Consider the following 17,539-nt stretch of genomic DNA (forward strand, 5'->3'; position numbering starts at 1 on the left):
TTGTCATTTACTAACAACTTCATGTAACTCATCTTGTCATTGATCGTACTTGCAACATATACTCGTGCATTATTATTGGTGTGTTTTGATGCAACGAAAACAATTAATGAACCACTTATTACTATAGTCTAATAATATTCCTCTTTATTTGTAAGTGGAAAGTCTTAAGTTCGATTCTCATCCAAAGCGAAATTGAACCACATTTTTATGGGTAGCCCATAATGTTAGTAGACTAACCCACCTCATCAAATATTCAAGGAAAAAATGTCACTAAATAAAAAATTTAGTATACTCAATTTTAAACAGAATGAGAAAGGTCTGTATACTACCTTTTCTTTTTCTCGTTTTTAAAATGAGAAATATCATTCTGAATACGTAACATAATATTTATTAGAGTTCGTTTGTAAATGTTTTTAAAATGATTGAAAATATTTTTAGTGGAATTGATTTTGAGTTCTAAATACAAACGACCCGCGTTTTGTCCAAAACCACTGGGTTGTTTTATCGACGCGGTTGCGGGGAGAGTGCGCTGGCGTAACCAAAGTTGTGCTTCACGAAACAGTTTGGTTCAAGAGGAGCATAAAGATCCAATCTTCCAATTAGTCCGCCCACAAGGAGGAAAAAAAAACCCAAAAATAATAATCAAAGAGGAAAACCAGCGACCCGGAGATTTGGATTGATTTGCTAGGTATTACTTTCTTATTTCTTTTTTTGTTAATTTCTTTTTCTTCTGTATTTGTTCATGGGATTGTTTGAATTTGGCAAGATTAAGGTTACTGCTTTACTCAGATTCCCATTTGAGTATTGATGGTTTTGTTTGAATTCTGTAAAAACCCAGTTTCAATTTCGTGTTTTGATTTCAACCCAGTTTCTGTTTCAGCATTTTTTTCGTGTTAGTTCTGGGAATTTTATTGGGTTTCTTTGAAAACCGAGTTAAAATTTCGTGTTTTGATTCCTACCCAACTTTCGTTTTGAGCATATTTTTTTTTGTTAATCCTGAGAATTTTATTGGGTTTCTTTCAAAACGCAGTGAAAGTTCGTATTCTGATTGCAACCCAGTTTTTGTTTCCGCGTTTTCTGTTGTTATACGGATGAAATGGAGTCTTGTAATTGGAACATTGGGATTGAGAATGCAGTTTCAACGTGGAAGGAACAAACTTTAAAGTTTGATTTGTGGCGATTTTCGTAACCATTTTTGAGTTGTTGTTTTAGGGATTTAATTGTGTTTATGAGGTAAGTTTCAGTTTTTTTTTTTATTGTTCAATTGTTTGCAGTATATCAAGCTTGGCTCCAACATTTTGAAACATCTTGTCTCATATTTGAGAAATGCTCACTAAGAACTTGGTGCATGGATGCCATTTTCTTCGTGTGGATGAATCATTGCGTATTTAATAAAAGACGATGAATTATAAGCCTGGAATCCAGTCTCAACTTGAAGTGAGTTTAATTTTCTTTCTCTGATGACTAAAAATTTGTCCTGCAGCAGTCCATTTATTTCCGTTTATGCATTATTTCTTTTTCCACAGCATTACTCAAAAGAACTAACGTAATGTTATTTCGCCATAGGCACTGGGAATAAGCTTTTGAAGTGATGGTTTTGAATGTTATGGTGTTTCTTGTAACAGATGGAATCACTGGGTAACGGACCAATACATGAGTTTGAGGATGAGAGTCTTTTTACTCCAAAGACAGAGGCTCAAAAGACACGTTCTATTGAAGCAGTGGGAGAATGTTCGTTTTCAGGAGGTTCACAAGCTAGCGGTGATAAAGTGTGGAGGAATACTGTTTATAGAAGCATAAAGACTGTTGTTTTCTCAACTAAACTGAACTTGCTTATGCCTTTTGGGCCGCTAGCGATACTTGTCTATAAGCTAACCGGCCATAATGTGAGTTGCAACTCCCCCTTCCTGGCTCATTACACCGTTCAATTTTGTATCTAATTTATGGATATGAATTACAGGGTTGGGTCTTTGTTTTGAGCTTGTTGGGTATAACACCTTTAGCTGAGCGTTTGGGTTATGCTACTGAGTAAGTACTATTTTCCCTCTCTTCTTTCTATATCCTACTAGCTTGAAATTTTGAGAAGCTAAGTCAACCTCATCTTTGCTTTTATAGGCAGCTGGCATTCTATACTGGAGCTACTGGTAATGTATTCTTGTTTTTTTGTGCATGATCAGTTACTTTCTACCTCTTAATCCTTTTTGGTTCATTGAATCAAATTGCTCAATTTGTATACGAGAGTTTGCAATCTAAATGTGGTTTTATCTGACTGGGAGTTGACTTTGCTTGATATTGCTGAAAAGAAAACAAAAGTTATCTTGCTGAAAATCATAAAAAATTATCTAGGTTGCATACTTGATGTGATGAGGAAAGGATCTTTATCTTATTATTTCCAGCCACATTTTAAATATGGATTGAAATCTGCAATATATGCATTTCTATGTAATAAAAGAAATGCATGTCTTTTTCATAGTCTGGTTATCTCCTTGCTTTCATTTTTTCTGAAGGAATTCAGCTTCATGTAGGATATTGATTAAGGTGCTGGAAGGCTATTATGAAATTCTCCACTTTTATATGCGCATGCAATATGCATAGATAATATATATGTATGTATATATATTTATATATACACACTTTACATAATTGTTTTGCCTTTTGTTATAAAAACTGTTGTGTGCTACGGTGATCGTCAAACTCACATTGATACTTGGGCCAGAAGCATCGAGTATTTAGTCTTGTATAATTGCTGTCCTAGTGTATTGTGACTATTGTCTTATAAAATGGTCGGTGACAACTTTTCCTTCTTGGCTCAGTTTTTGATATATCAAATTGGAACTTGCAGTTGGGGGTCTTTTAAATGCTACTTTTGGAAATGCAACAGAACTGATTATATCAATTTATGCACTGAAACGTGGAATGTTACGCGTTGTTCAGCAGTCGTTATTAGGCTCTATTCTGTCAAACATGTTGCTGGTGCTTGGTTGTGCATTCTTCAGTGGTGGGCTTGTTTTTCAAGAGAAAGAACAGGTGTTTAACAAGGTAAATATATCGGCTCTCTTCTTTTCCTCTAGAATTTCCAATTCCTTTATCTTTCATTCTGAATCTTATGTATATTGGGCAGGCAACTGCTGTTGTGAACTCTGGCTTGCTGCTAATGGCAGTCATGGGCCTACTTTTTCCAGCTGTCTTGCACTACACTCACACTGAGGTTAATTTCGGGAAGTCAGAGTTGGCACTTTCAAGATTTAGCAGCTGTATCATGCTCCTGGCATATGCTGCTTTTCTTTTCTTCCAGTTAAAGAGTCGGCATAATCAATATGTGCCTTTAAATGAGGTTAGCTGAGTTTTTCTTTTCTTTTTGTGCGTAAATAAGTTCCTTTTATATTTATCATCCTCGTAGTTGTTATTAGTATGGTTCATGTTTTAATTTGTGTCTTATTTCATCATTTGGCTTAGAAATTGTGACTGTTTTCGCACCATATTGAATTTTGTGGTGGTATGTACGGTATGAACTCAGGAAGGGATTCAGAATGAAGAGAACGCAGATGACGATGAAGCTCCTGAGATCTCTAAATGGGAATCAATAATTTGGCTATCAATAATGACTGCTTGGATCTCAATCGTATCGGAATATTTAGTTAACGCCATAGAGGTAATTAGAAGATTTTGTACTTGGGTTTTTTAGATTATACATCTTAATAAAGTTTCAATTTTCCCTCTCTCTGCTGCCTTTTATACTTGTTATTGGTCAATGTGAGTAGTTGTTGCTTTGCAGATTGCAAGTGATTAATTTTCAAATATTTCAATGGGTTGGAAAAAAAAAAATCGGTGGGATCAGAGTATGGTGGAAGTTTGGCACACGTTGTCATGCGTATATATATATGATTGATGAGCTTTGACGTTGGATGGTTGTTTTGTAGGGAGCATCTATAGCATGGAACATGCCAATTTCATTTATCAGCGTTATTTTGCTCCCAATTGTGGGTAATGCTGCAGAGCATGCCAGTGCTATTATGTTTGCCATGAAGGACAAGCTTGTAAGTCTCAAACTTTGTTGACTTCTTGTGGTTTCTCTTACTTTGTGTTCCAATAACCATGAATTTTTCTGCAGGACATTTCTTTGGGAGTGGCAATAGGGTCGTCAACGCAAATATCCATGTTTGGGGTGGGTACTTATCTGAAAGTTTTTAATGTCATTATCATGTTTCTAATAAAACGATGTCTATATTTTGTTGTATACTGTCATCCGCATTTATACCTGTTAATGATTCAGGTTAATTATAATAATAATAATAATTCAGAATCATGCTTTTCTATTTCTCATATATAAATACTTAATAAACTTTTTGTTTTGGTTATTGCAGATTCCTTTCTGCGTGGTTGTTGGGTGGATTATGGGACGCCCTATGGACTTGAACTTTCAGCTTTTTGAGACGGCAACACTTTTCATAACTGTCTTAGTTGTAGCCTTCTTGCTGCAGGTATGCATTCCAATCCCTGAGATTGAGAACAAAACCACGTAATGTCTTTTTTGAAGTCAATTTGTCTGAATAGCTGAAGAGCTTTAAATTTTGAATGATCATCTCTTTTTTCACTATCTTGTGCTCATTGTTATCTTTCCATTTGATAATTTCGTTTTCAACATTACATTCTCTTTTTGTTGATCTTGGCTTTGTTTGCAGGAGGGAACTTCTAATTACTTCAAAGGGTTGATGCTTATTCTTTGTTATCTGATAGTTGCGGCAAGTTTCTTTGTTCACGTAGATCCTTCTCCGGCAGCAGGTATGCCCCCCTTCTAGCTGCTGGAGACCTCGCCCTCTTTTGTGTAAATTGAATGATTCATACTGTATCGACGACATGCTGTCTACTGGAAGAGTACGGAAAGTTTGTCCTTTACATATTTTTGTGTAATCTTGGAGGGGAAACGCAAGTAAAAACGTGAACATGGAAGCTGTTGAAGATGACTATAAATAGAAGATGAGCCTGTTCGAGGACGTCTACGTGCAGAATGAGATGCGATATTGGAGATGATATGTAGTTCATACATAAGTCAATGAAGCTGTTGATTCTTAAGCTGGATCGGATCTGCAAATGATTTGGGGTCATCTTTCTGTTTGTACATATATACGAGTTTTCGACTGGTTTTTGTTTTCGGCCAACTTCTGCTTGTTTTGTACAATGAATATATGTTGGCTTGGATGTAAACCTTGACATAAGATGAGGGGGAGAGTGGTCAAGGCGCAAATTCTCATTTTATTTCATGTTAATGAAAATTGATATACAAGTGGTTCTTGAGTTTGTCTATGGTGACTTATGAAAAATATGTTAATATATTCGTTAAATGGTCAAGTAAACGACCATGTGACCACCTTTAAAGGTTTTTTTGTCAAACTAACTTCTCCACTTAATAAAGATATTGGCAAATTTTTCACGGGATGATCAAAATGATTTAAGATAGATAAACTCAAGAACCACTTTTATCGATTATTATTGTCAGAGATCAAAGTGAGGAGTTATGCTAATTTCAAATACTATTTTGGCTAAAAGTTTTGCTCTCCTAACGTCCTAATTTTGAGGAGCTGTGATGACCAAATATATATTAACTCCAAGATTATATTAGTTTAAATTCAAAAGCTTAAAACTCCGATTATTAGTTGATTCAAAGCTTAATCGGAGCCGTACTATGATTGTATTGCCCTTTTGAGTTTTGACATTTTGTTGATACATCTTTAATTTTCTTGTTGCTTGTACATAACGGCTTTGAATATTTTGTAGATACATCTCTAATTTTCTTATTGCTTGTACATAACGGCTTTGAATATATTATTCGACTTTGGATTGTGAATTGGAAGTGGCTAGAAAACACCATCCCCCTTAGTTTTAGAAATTTAACAAACTCACAAAACTTTTCTTCATCTAAAAACATTTAGACAATTTTCTTCTATTATTAGCAATATTTTTTATTTCGACAAAAAACAAATAAGGAGTCACACTTTACAAGGATTTTAAATTAATAAAAATATCCTTAATAATAAGAAAAATGCCCTTGATAATAATAAAAAGTTGTCCAAGAGTTTTTGAATAAAAGCAAGTTTTGATAGAGGTTATTAATTTTTTAAAAGAGTAATGCGAAATGATTTCCACTCGCTCTTTATTTCTTATTCACTTTTAAGACTAAAAATAAGTATACGTGCATAAGGAGAGAAAATGTGTACATAAACTATTTTTCAAAATATAGATGAATAATCGTTGCACGGATGAATTGGATGCCAACAACTTGTTTAGTTCGTACCAAACTGTCAAACTTTTTGCCTCACCAGAAAAGAAAAACAGTTCTAATTGTTTCTTTCATTTCTTTGACTTGTTTGATCTGCGTACTGCAGCAAGATGACATATATATCTGCCTAATTTTCTGAGACATGCAAAATTTATACCTTGTTTTTGAGCTGCATGCCAATCTGTTTATTTGTGCCTCCATTATTTTGACAAGTTTTCATCTGTCAAAGTTTTGAGGGGGGAGAGAGATGGGTGGTGGTGAAGCAGCAGAAGATCAGCAGCTACCGTTGCTCCAACCTCTCAAAAGAACAGGTAATCTCAACTCATCCCAATTTTTCTGACAATTTTTTTTGAATTTATGCATATGCAGTTAGATTTTGCTGCAAGGAAATCTGTTAGCACCAAGGGAAGTAATAGATTTGTTGACAAGTTGCACGTGGCCGTTTGGTTTAGCGACACTTGATCTTTGTATTGTTGGAGTAGATCATGAGGTAGAAATTTCATGGACGATAGTCGTTGAAGGAAACAAAAGAAATTTGAAACCAGAGGACTCAGAGGTTCCATGTTTAGAGCTTGTAGAGCTTTCACATGACAAGTTCTGGTGGTTCTGTCTAATTAGTTGGGTAGGTTGTAGTTTTTGGGTAGGTTTGATTGGCAGTTGTGGGGAGTGTGAACAACCAACCCCTAGTGGTCCTAATTCCTCCCTCAACAAACATGATGCTTGTGATCTTTTTCTCCAAACTTTGAATGTCTTATTCATGTATTTGTATTATTGATTTGGGACGCTATGGTAGCATCCCTCAGTGTTTACAAATCTCTCTCTCTACTCATGAAACTTGTCTTAGCATCCGAATTAGCGTTTTTTAGAGTTTTCTTAGGGGTTTTGGTTCTTGACCCCCTTATCTTAGCTATCGAGGTATTTCTCTTTTGCTTCTTTAATAAATTTCCCCCGTGCCGTCGAAGTTGAACCAAAATATAATGATGCGGAGGCGTTAATTTTGATATGAACTTTTGTTATGTACAGGAACCATATGGACTGCAGTAGCACATATTATAACAGGCGTAATAGGAGCAGGAGTATTATCTCTTGCATGGAGTGTGGCTCAGCTGGGGTGGATTGCAGGTCCATTGCTTATGATTGTCTTTGCTTCAGTCACCATTCTTTCCAACAACCTCCTCTCCGACTGCTACCGATTCCCGGAATCCGATAGCCCGACGAGAGTCGGATCCTACATGGAAGCTGTCAAGGTCTACCTAGGTTAGCATTTCTAACCCTCCTCTATAAATATACTCTCTAACTTTTATTTTTGTGATCTTTCTAGCATCCCATTGTCAATTTTGATCAAAATATGTATAGACCTTATGAGACGTAGGGTATGTGGCATGCATTTGTTGGGTGGCGATTTCTTCACTCTCATTTTTGTCCATTTGCACCTATTTCTTTTCGCTTTTTTCTTTTCTTTCTTCAAATATCAATTACCAAAGTATAGGATCAACCGGAAGGAGAGCAAATGGACAAACTAAGAGTGTAAAAGTCGTCATTCTTTTTTGAATCTTTTCTCATTTTGTTGAAAAACGGGAACTAGTTATACTGTAATAAGATTGTGAATGATAGGGCAATCGCCCACATGTTAAGTAGTAAAGGACATTTTAGAGTCACTCAATTTCTTGTAACATGATTTATGTGTATATCGTATACAGAGTTTTAATTTTGACGTGTGTATGATTGAATTTTAGGAGAGAAGAGTAAAACAGTGTGTGCAATATTTGTACACGAGAGCTTGTATGGCTGTGGAATCGCTTACGTTATTACAGCTGCTAGCAGCGTCAAGTAAGTCCTTGTCAAACCTTAATCTGCTTATTGCTTTTTTTTTCTTGTGGGACTTATCTTGCAAAATTCAACGTGATTTAATTGAATGATTGTTTGCATGCTTTAAGTCCTGTGTTTGAAAAAATTCTAGCGCCTGTCAGATCATATAACTGTGCGGTCACACACAATAATTAGTTTGGAAAAATTTTAGCGTCTACTTGTCATATCACATGACTGTGCGGTCACACACGATAAAAGATCGTATATATTTTCTTTTCTCTCCTTCATGCCCATAGATAGATAGATCAAGAGAGGCCGCATGCTACAGTCACACGCAAAATTTCTCTCCTAAGTTTGGGTGAAAATCAAGAGAGGTGATTTTCACAATCTTTTTAGCACCTCACACATTGATCTTTAATCTGACTATCAGATTGAATAAATTAAATAGAAACAACAAATATAATTAAACAAGGTTGTGCGAAAAGATTAAAGAAAGAGTTATTCTATACCAAAATCATACGAGTCACTTGGGTTTATGATCCCATTTTTTGAAAAAAATAAATTGGGTCAAGTTGCTTAACATACTGGACCATAATCCAATTGAAAATGAGCCATACAACTCATTTTCTGCTGGGCCAGGCTATTCTTGTACATCTGGGCCAATACCCTCACAACCTTTCTTGGGCCCCATAATGGAGTGTTTGTTAGTGTGTAGGGACATGATTTGATCTAGTAAGTGTTATAATATAAGTGGTAAGAGATTATCCAACCATTTGTATTATAAAACTTGATGTATGGGGTCGTGTTTCCAGCCGGCACACTGAAAAATATTTTGTATCAGAGGCAACAAAAGGGTTTTTAAGCGTAAGGTAGATTAGAATGGTGTAGGTCAAAATCCAGAAAGCTAAAATCCAACTTGAGCCGATTAGGAGAAAATATTCGGCAGAGATATCTGATTAGAACAACTCTCATATCGGGTGATTGTGCACCTCTACTCAAATTTTCTCGCCGACTAGAGCGTAGGGATCTAGACATGAAATGATAGAGTGACGAAACATAGCATAAAGCAACAAAGCAAAAGAGGCCAATTGCCAAGGCGGACTTGAAATTGACAATAATTTGGAGCCTCTGAAACCGACCTAGCAATTTCTGCAATGTGAGGACAAGCTTGACATAATAAAGTTGATGCAAACACATATCAACTTGACATGAGAAAAAAAGGAGGGAGATGCTCGTGTTAGAAAAACTACAAACTCATTACATGTGGGTTAGGGTTTTGCTACGAGTAGTCGTCCACGAATTACTGACTTCTATCTACTAATGCAAACAAATCTACTCGTTAATCAATAATTCGGTGTTGATTTCTATATGTTGTGTGCGCCGATTCGCGTATGCAGCAACCACGAGTGTTAAATTGACTCCACCGTAGCTCCACCTGGTTGTTGGATGGAGCCAACGCCGGTGAGGGAGAAGGTGGGGAAGGCTGTCAATGGTTTGCTTACTTGACAAAGACGATGAAACCCAAATGAGACGTTTAGTAACGGAATATCCAAAACTTCGGAGTATCGTAGCAACGTCAGCAAGTTTTTAGATGAAAATTATTATATCACAGCCTTTTTTGGTTCATTGGCCACATGTATAATCGGAGTGCTTTCAATTGAGAAAGACCACATACTTTCCAAGCAATTTGTTTGCTTGAGAAGGGGACTGACCACCAACCCACTCACCTCTGATTCTGAAAAGGCAAAGTCATGTACTAGGAATCAATTAAAAATAATGTGAGGACCAAAGTTAGAAAACGGGTAAAAGATGAACATGATTGATAGGCCCATTTGTCCAATTATTGAGAAGGTTAAAATAAGATACATTATCCATTTCTCAAAGTATGAGAAATCTTTTCCGTGGAAATCTCTGTTTCTTTTTACACATCAAAGTAGGCTTAGAGGAATCTTTTTCGTGAAAGTCTCTGTTTTATTTTACAGACAAATCATAATTTGATACATTGTATAAATTTCTTCTTTTTTGTGCTTTTAACAAATAAACTTTAGTATACGTGTTAGTTTGTGATTTACATGTAAGAAAAGAGATGAATCCTTAAATTAAGGAGTCAAGCTGTGCTCGCAAAGCTACATATAGTAAAGCCAAGTATGAATTAGAGAGAGAGAAATGGAAAATCCAAGTGTAAATTAAGGTTTGGAAATTAGGAAGTTCCTAGGTTCCAACTGCTAGTCTGATAAGTATGGCAGTCCAACACCCTCTTGAGTTAGCTAATACTGGTTCCTGTGATGATGATGGCCATCCACTAAGAACTGGTAAACTTATCTTAGTCTAATTTAATTAAGCGTAAGCTAGCGGTTTTAATACTTATCTTTTAGCTTCATGCACTCGTTATGTGGATGTGGAAAAAATTATATAATATTCAGTATGGAGTGCATGCAGCTAAATTTGGAGCGTGAAAATCGCTCTCGAGCTTACTGTATCATTTGGTCTTGAACTTACATAGTTTCTGGTGAGAAACTCATCAATTAATCAGGAACTCTATGGAGTTGTGTGGCTCATATCATCACTGCTGTGATTGGATCTGGAGTTCTGTCTTTGGCATGGAGTACTGCACAGCTAGGCTGGATTGGAGGGCCAGTTTGTCTGCTTAGTTTTGCGATTGTCACCTACATTTCTTCCTTCCTCCTTTCGGATTGTTACCGGTCTCCTGATCCTATCACCGGAACTCGAAACAAATCTTACATGAATGCTGTGAAAGTGAATCTCAATAGTAAAACACCGAAAACCTCCCTTTTTGGATCTTTTTGTTCTGCATAGTCTTCTGTTTAGGATATGTTTCTAATAGATTGGATTCTTTTAACGTGGGATTCTGATGTAGTTCAGTGATAGTTCAGGTAGAAAAAAGACCTGGTTTTGTGGTTTCCTTCTATATTTCAGCATGTTTGGAACTGGTATTGCTTATGTGATTACCACTGCAACCAGTATGAGGTATTAACTAGCTTCCCTACTGAATGCTGTGTTTTTCGTGTTGCTTGGTTTTGTTTCAGCCCCTGCTATAAGAACATTACTAGTATTTATGCGTTGGGAGTTTTAGTTTATGCTTTTTAATTTCTAACTCTCTCATATATTAGTGAATAAGATTAACCTTCACTACGATTCTTGGAAAACATGCACAAACAGAACCGGTTATAAAATTTTAATCAAAATAGTACTGGAAGGATGACCACTAAACCATGTTGTGTGTACGACTTATTGTTTGTTCCCCGCTTCTATTTTATTTTATTTTTTTTTAATGAAGAGTTTGTAACGAGTTTTGTTTATGCATATTCTCCTAGATTATACTCGTATAATGATGCTTACACTTCTTTCCAACAGAATTAAACTTCGGAAAGACGATACATATTAAATTTTGTATTCTATTTTGTAGAGCCATTCAGAGATCAAACTGCTATCACAAAGAAGGGCATGAAGCTTCCTGTCAATATGGAACTGGTTTGTACATGATGCTATTTGGACTTGTCCAGATTGTAGTGTCACAAATACCAGATTTCCACAACATGGAATGGCTATCAGTTGTTGCAGCAATCATGTCGTTTACCTACTCTTTCATTGGACTTGGCCTCGGCATGGCGAAAGCAATAGGTATTCGCTTCGGATTTTCCAGCTTCTTTTCACCAAACCTTCCGGCCTCATTCTTCAGAATAAGAAATAAATGAAGACCCGGAAGTTTGATTTTTAAAATGTGTTTATTAATTGCAGAAAATGGGAGGATTCAAGGAAGTCTGGCAGGAGTCCCAACCTCTAATGTTGCTGATAAATTATGGTTAGTCTTCCAAGCACTTGGAGACATCGCTTTTGCCTATCCGTACTCTATTATTCTTCTTGAAATTCAGGTTGGTTTTCTATAATCTTTTCACAAGCAAAAAAGAAATCTGATTAAAACCGTACGAAATTCTGATCAACTTTAGAAGCTAATTAACGTTGGATTGTGTGATATCTGTTAAATCAAAGGATACTTTGAAGTCCCCTCCACCAGAAAATCAGACAATGAAGAAGGCCTCAATGATTGCCATATTTGTCACAACCTTCTTCTACCTCTGCTGTGGATGCTTTGGATACGCCGCCTTTGGGAATGACACGCCCGGGAACCTCTTGACAGGATTCGGATTCTACGAACCCTACTGGCTCATTGATTTTGCTAATGCTTGCATTGTTCTTCATTTGGTGGGAGGATATCAGGTACTATAAAATAATATCAAAATTTTCAAATTCGACCACTTTTCAATCTCTTGTAATCACGTACGTTTCACATGTTTCATCTTGCAGGTATACAGTCAACCAGTATTTGCAGTTGCTGAGAGATGGTCCAGGAAGAAATACCCAAACAGCGGATTTGTGAACAACTTTTACTCCATCAAAATCCCATTGTTGCCAAGATTTCAAGTGAATCCCTTCAGGCTGTGTTTCCGAACTGTTTACGTTGTATCAACTACCGCAATTGCGATGATATTTCCTTACTTCAACCAGGTTTTGGGAGTTTTAGGGGCCTTAAACTTTTGGCCTTTGGCTATATATTTCCCTGTTGAAATGTACTTTGTACAAAAGAGAATCGGGGCTTGGACAAAAAAATGGATTGTTCTAAGGATATTTAGTTTCATTTGCTTTCTTGTGACGGTTGTGGGTGTGATTGGATCAGTTGAAGGACTTATTAGTGCCAAACTTAGCTAGGGAAGTACAGAGAATATTGTAATTTCCTTCAAAATATTACAAAATTTTATTGTTTCCATTGCAAGTTACAAAATAAGATTCCACTGAGCAAATATCCAGCTTATATATCTTGGTTATATAGTAGTTCTACCTGACACTCAGACTAGATGAAGCACATTGAAAACATTAGCAACTTCAACGAGTTAATACCGCTCAATCGAAAACGAATCCTGTGAAGAAGTAGAAGAAAGACCGTAAAAATGCAGATTTCACCATTTATATATCATCAACCTCTTAACTACTCAAAATTTTATGAAGTGCTTGTCTAATGCAAGTATATATTAAGTTCGATTTTCCATTACACCATAGGGTTGTTATTGGTTAACCATTAAGACCCATATTAAGTTTGATTTCTCATTACACCATCATCGCCACTACCAATCTCAACATCATATTATGATGAGATTACACTAAAAAGGTCATAACGGTTATCCATTAACAACCTAATGGATAGATTTTCCACCTCTACTCATGGGCCACAAACCAAAACCTCAAACTCCTATATAGGGATGGGCAAATACCCATTGGTTATGGGTAACCGCGGTTACCCGCCCATTTAAATTAAACGGTTACGGTTATGGGTAACCGTTTAGATAAATAAACGGTTATGGGTAACACAAACCATGTTCTCGATCCAATAATACTTAGCACCCAATAAATTAGCAAGGAATTCATCGGTCTTTCTCTCAATAACACTGCTACAAGAATGATGATTCTCATCATCAAGAAATTTGCCAAATTAATTTAAATTCTTTGCGGGTAACCGTGAAATTGACAGAAATGCTTTGACAGAAATGTCTTCTAAACAATTTTTGTAACCCAATAATACTTAGCAAATATTATATTTACCTTCATTGGTAACAGTTAAAAATATCATCTGTAAACTATTATTTCAATTATTGGAATGGTATAAAGACTTAAAAAATCAAAATACGGAAATGTATGATGAATGTACCTATAACGGTGTTTAATTGTAAAAAAAAATAAGAAAAATATGACAATTTTTTTTTTAATTTTCAAGTTGTTAAAAGACATGTAGACGGGTGAAAAATGGGTAATGGTAAAAAAAAAAGATAAACGGGTTAAAAAGGGTAAATGGGTAAACGAGTATTAAACGGTTACGGTTAAATGAGTATGCGGTTATGGGTATGGTTAACCGTTTATAAACGGTTATGGGTATGGGTATAACCGTTTAGGCAATTACCCAACGGGTAAACGGTTATGTGGGTATGAGCATAAACGGTTATGGGTAAATAACCGCGGTTACCCGCCCGCCATAACCGTTGCCCATCCCTACTCCTGTATCTTAAATCAGAGCTAAACGCTGCAAACTTAATTGTTCCCTCTTTCTTACCCCAATTTATCAGTGTGACATATTTTCTCTCCCATAAGTAGGGTAGAAACAAGATAAACCAAATAATTAAATAATTAAAACCTATGCCCAATTTGTGGTATAATTTTTTTTTTTTTAACTTTTGGGATTTGGGACAAGAATATTATAAGCATTTTAGCCACAATGATCTTAAAATTGGCATAACTCATCATTTTGATCTCTGACAATGAAAATTGATAGAAGTAATCCCTGAGTTTATCTACCGTAAATCATTTTGGTCATTTTGTGAAAAATCTATCAATATCATCATTAAATTGTCACGTGAGCGACCATGTGACTACCTTTTCAAGAGTATTTTTGTCAAACCAACCCTATTTTTTCATGGAATGACAAATGATTTATAATGAACAAACTCAGAGACCACTTCTATCAATTTTCATTGTCAGGGACTAAAGTGGGAAGTTATGTTAATCTCATAGACCATTTTGGCTATAATGCCAATATTATATAGGACAATGCTCTCATATTGCAATATTATTGTAGTAGTAGATCTCAAAAAACAATGTTACCGTAGCAAATAGTTTCATTACATCGATAGCATCTCAATATGTTGTCGAAATTATCCATTACATAGCATAGAGAAAGTATCATATGTTGTCATTGTTGTAGATTAATTTACTACAGTAAATCGGTAATAGTTCTATTTGAGAACGTTGTTACAATTTCAAAATTTGAGAGCATTTCCCAATATTATAACAAATGGTAAACATGAGGCTTGCATGATCCATACATATTCATCAAAACTAAACAAAATATTTCTTATGAGGGGTTATTTAATTATCAATTTAGGTAGGATCTTGGTAGCTCCACCAGCTTTAGGAACAAGTACATGAAGTCATCCATAACCATATATTGCATGATTACGCAACATTCTTGGACAACTCCTGCAGACAAAGCCACACGGTTGCAGACAACATGAACGCACAGCTTGGAAGAAACTAGTAGGAAATGCACACGTGACCCGCACGTGCAACAACCTTAACTAGGTTTTTGAGCAGAGCAGAAAGCCACCCAGAAATCATTGATGAAGCATCATGCATGCGTGCGTGCAGTCAACGAGAGAGAGAGAGAGAGAGAGAGAGAGAGAGAGAGAGAGAGAGAGAGAGGATTGACCGGGTGTCTTGTGGGTGATCTACCGGCCAAGTCTCACACGCTCAATGGCGTTGAATTTTTTAATGAAATCATGCGCCTTTGATGGGATTTTTTCCAGTAACCCTAATAGGCCATGGCCATGCACTTGAACCTTTCATTCATTATATATAAAGAATATTAGAGAATAGGTAAACCTGCAAGAAGTAGACTCTCTCACAAATATTAGAAATTTAGAAAAAAAAGAAAACTCCCCAAGAAAATGTTTTCATTTCTTTGTTTTTAGCAAACCAAAATCAAGGAAAAAAGTTTTAGCTCTCTCTTAATTAGCTTAGTTTACTTCCACTGCTCTCCAACTCTCAAACCCTTCTCTTGATTTTCTTTTCTTTTCTGAAAATTGTTGGCATTTTCTTTTCAGAAAATCTCCCGCACGAAGAATATTATTAGTGGCGTTTTTTTAAGTTAAGGAGTGAGAGTTTTTACAAAAGTAGATAGATAGAGTGAGAAAGAGATGGGTCGGATTCCATGCTGTGAGAAGGACAACGTGAAAAGGGGGCAGTGGACTCCTGAAGAAGATAACAAGCTCTCTTCCTACATTGCCCAACATGGCACTCGTAATTGGCGCCTCATCCCCAAGAACGCTGGTAATTACAACTGCAAAGCTCTCTCTCTCTCTCTCTCTCTCTCTCCGTCCCTCCGCCCCTCCCTCCTAAAACGTTCTTCATTTGGTTTACAAGGTTTACAAAGATGTGGGAAGAGCTGCAGGCTACGTTGGACGAACTACCTTCGCCCGGACCTTAAGCACGGCCAATTCTCCGACGCGGAAGAGCAAACAATTGTCAAGTACCACTCCGTTGTTGGCAACCGGTAATTCATTAATCTTTTTCTATAATATGATCCAAAAAGAAATTGTTGTTAGTACTCTAAAATATACTCATCTTGCATTCCTTGCTTATTCTTTTCACTATAATTAAATAACTGCAAGATAATCTTTTTAAAGTGCAATAACAGCTCTCATAAATGTCACAGATGGTCGTTGATTGCAGCGCAACTGCCTGGCCGCACCGACAACGACGTGAAAAATCACTGGAACACCAAGCTGAAGAAGAAGCTATCGGGCATGGGGATCGACCCCGTCACACACAAACCCTTTTCGCACCTCATGGCCGAGATTGCAACCACACTAGCACCGCCGCAGGTGGCTCACCTCGCAGAAGCAGCCCTCGGCTGCTTTAAGGACGAAATGCTCCACCTCCTCATGAAGAAGCGCATCGACTTCCACCAACATACCAATCCAACGCCGGGAAACAGCACTGCCACGTACATTAACAGCCAACAGGAAGAAAAGCTCGACACCGTCAAAAAGATCAAGATTGGTTTATCTAGGGCAATGCAAGAACAACCGGACATGTTAACCTCAAACAAACCTTGGATGGACACTATTGGAGCAACATCTGCGAACTTCACAGTGAACTGCAGTGATTTCCCCTTGCCCATGTCTGGATTTCAGTACGGCCATTCCACGTTTGGGAACGAAGGCGATGGATCGCCGTGGAGCCAGAGTCTGTGTACCGGAAGTACGTGCACGGGGGCGGCGGACCAGCAGGGCCAGTTGGCTGACAAACTGGAGGTGGAAGAAAACGGAGAGGAGTCCGAGGATAGAAAGGAGCTGAGAAACGGATCATCCAACATATTCAACTCGGATAGTCTCTTGTGGGATTTACCATCTGAAGATCTAATGAATCAGATGGTTTAATATATAAGTTATACAAGTGTGTGAGGGAAATTTAAAAGATAGGTTCAAATAAATTTAAATTTCCTGTGACAGTGACAAACAACGATAATGTGAATAAGGTCATTATATAAATTATGGTAAAAGATCATATTGTTAAAAGAAAATTATAATTTACTGTGAGTTGCATGGTGGATCATGCGAAATATGAAGATGAAGAAGATGAATCATGCGAAACAAGTGCTTTTAAGGACCCTTAATTCTCCTCACATCCTCCTCTTCGTTTCTAACGACGGCCTCATCTTCGACCTCCTGCTTCTCCAAACCTGGCTGCATCTCCCCCGAAACCCTTGTACACAACACGAATTGGGGATGTTTTTAATGGTTTTTAATCTTAATTTGTGATGTCAGATTTGGTGAACAACCTTCTTGGCTGTCGGGGCAAATGTTAGCAAATGTTAGTACAATGACA

General features: G+C 36.8%; 3 protein-coding genes across 8 annotated transcripts; all 3 read left to right on the top strand.

Annotated features, from left to right (window-relative positions):
* The first annotated feature begins 484 nt into the window (after positions 1-484).
* LOC126615698 (vacuolar cation/proton exchanger 5-like) lies at positions 485-5,302 on the top strand. Of its 2 annotated transcripts, XM_050283574.1 has the most exons (13): positions 486-688; positions 1,275-1,437; positions 1,626-1,886; positions 1,961-2,028; positions 2,116-2,144; positions 2,843-3,039; positions 3,122-3,334; positions 3,518-3,652; positions 3,921-4,037; positions 4,112-4,165; positions 4,365-4,481; positions 4,683-4,782; positions 4,920-5,302. In XM_050283574.1, the coding sequence occupies exons 2-13, from the start codon at positions 1,402-1,404 to the stop codon at positions 4,940-4,942; spliced, it is 1,350 nt and encodes a 449-aa protein (XP_050139531.1). In that variant the 5' UTR covers positions 486-688; positions 1,275-1,401; the 3' UTR covers positions 4,943-5,302. The 2 variants fall into 2 exon arrangements, with proteins under 2 accessions (XP_050139532.1, XP_050139531.1); XM_050283575.1 differs by lacking the exon at positions 1,275-1,437 and having other exon boundaries at positions 485-688.
* A 964-nt stretch (positions 5,303-6,266) lies between these two features.
* LOC126615697 (probable amino acid permease 7) lies at positions 6,267-12,890 on the top strand. Of its 4 annotated transcripts, none has more exons than XM_050283571.1 (7): positions 6,267-6,588; positions 7,301-7,534; positions 8,014-8,107; positions 11,514-11,728; positions 11,846-11,979; positions 12,098-12,325; positions 12,413-12,890. In XM_050283571.1, exons 1-7 carry the CDS (start codon positions 6,525-6,527, stop codon positions 12,812-12,814), a joined length of 1,371 nt encoding a protein of 456 aa, XP_050139528.1. In that variant the 5' UTR covers positions 6,267-6,524; the 3' UTR covers positions 12,815-12,890. The 4 variants fall into 4 exon arrangements, with proteins under 4 accessions (XP_050139528.1, XP_050139529.1, XP_050139530.1 ...); XM_050283572.1 differs by lacking the exon at positions 6,267-6,588 and adding an exon at positions 7,033-7,192; XM_050283573.1 differs by lacking the exon at positions 6,267-6,588 and adding an exon at positions 10,981-11,074 and having other exon boundaries at positions 7,386-7,534.
* Positions 12,891-15,560: 2,670 nt separating this feature from the next.
* Positions 15,561-17,190, top strand: LOC126615700 (transcription factor MYB80). Of its 2 annotated transcripts, XM_050283577.1 has the most exons (3): positions 15,561-15,979; positions 16,073-16,202; positions 16,365-17,190. In XM_050283577.1, exons 1-3 carry the CDS (start codon positions 15,847-15,849, stop codon positions 17,089-17,091), a joined length of 990 nt encoding a protein of 329 aa, XP_050139534.1. In that variant the 5' UTR covers positions 15,561-15,846; the 3' UTR covers positions 17,092-17,190. The 2 variants fall into 2 exon arrangements, with proteins under 2 accessions (XP_050139534.1, XP_050139533.1); XM_050283576.1 differs by having other exon boundaries at positions 15,561-16,202.
* The last annotated feature ends 349 nt before the right edge of the window (positions 17,191-17,539 follow it).

The sequence above is a fragment of the Malus sylvestris genome, chromosome 3 (genome assembly GCF_916048215.2).
Source record: "Malus sylvestris chromosome 3, drMalSylv7.2, whole genome shotgun sequence".
NCBI lineage: Eukaryota > Viridiplantae > Streptophyta > Magnoliopsida > Rosales > Rosaceae > Malus > Malus sylvestris.

What these genes read in the sequence shown, in the direction of transcription:
- LOC126615698 (XM_050283574.1), top strand. Translation starts at nt 1,402, where the DNA reads ATGAATTATAAGCCTGGAATCCAGTCTCAACTTGAA. An exon ending in AAGAACAGGTGTTTAACAAG is followed by an intron (nt 3,040 to 3,121) that starts GTAAATATATCG and finishes TATATTGGGCAG; the next exon opens with GCAACTGCTGTTGTGAACTC. An exon ending in CGCAAATATCCATGTTTGGG is followed by an intron (nt 4,166 to 4,364) that starts GTGGGTACTTAT and finishes TGGTTATTGCAG; the next exon opens with ATTCCTTTCTGCGTGGTTGT.
- LOC126615697 (XM_050283570.1), top strand. Translation starts at nt 10,326, where the DNA reads ATGGCAGTCCAACACCCTCTTGAGTTAGCTAATACTGGTTCCTGTGAT. An exon ending in ACCACTGCAACCAGTATGAG is followed by an intron (nt 11,075 to 11,513) that starts GTATTAACTAGC and finishes TCTATTTTGTAG; the next exon opens with AGCCATTCAGAGATCAAACT. An exon ending in ATTTGGTGGGAGGATATCAG is followed by an intron (nt 12,326 to 12,412) that starts GTACTATAAAAT and finishes TTCATCTTGCAG; the next exon opens with GTATACAGTCAACCAGTATT.
- LOC126615700 (XM_050283576.1), top strand. Translation starts at nt 15,847, where the DNA reads ATGGGTCGGATTCCATGCTGTGAGAAGGACAACGTGAAAAGGGGGCAG. An exon ending in CACTCCGTTGTTGGCAACCG is followed by an intron (nt 16,203 to 16,364) that starts GTAATTCATTAA and finishes TAAATGTCACAG; the next exon opens with ATGGTCGTTGATTGCAGCGC.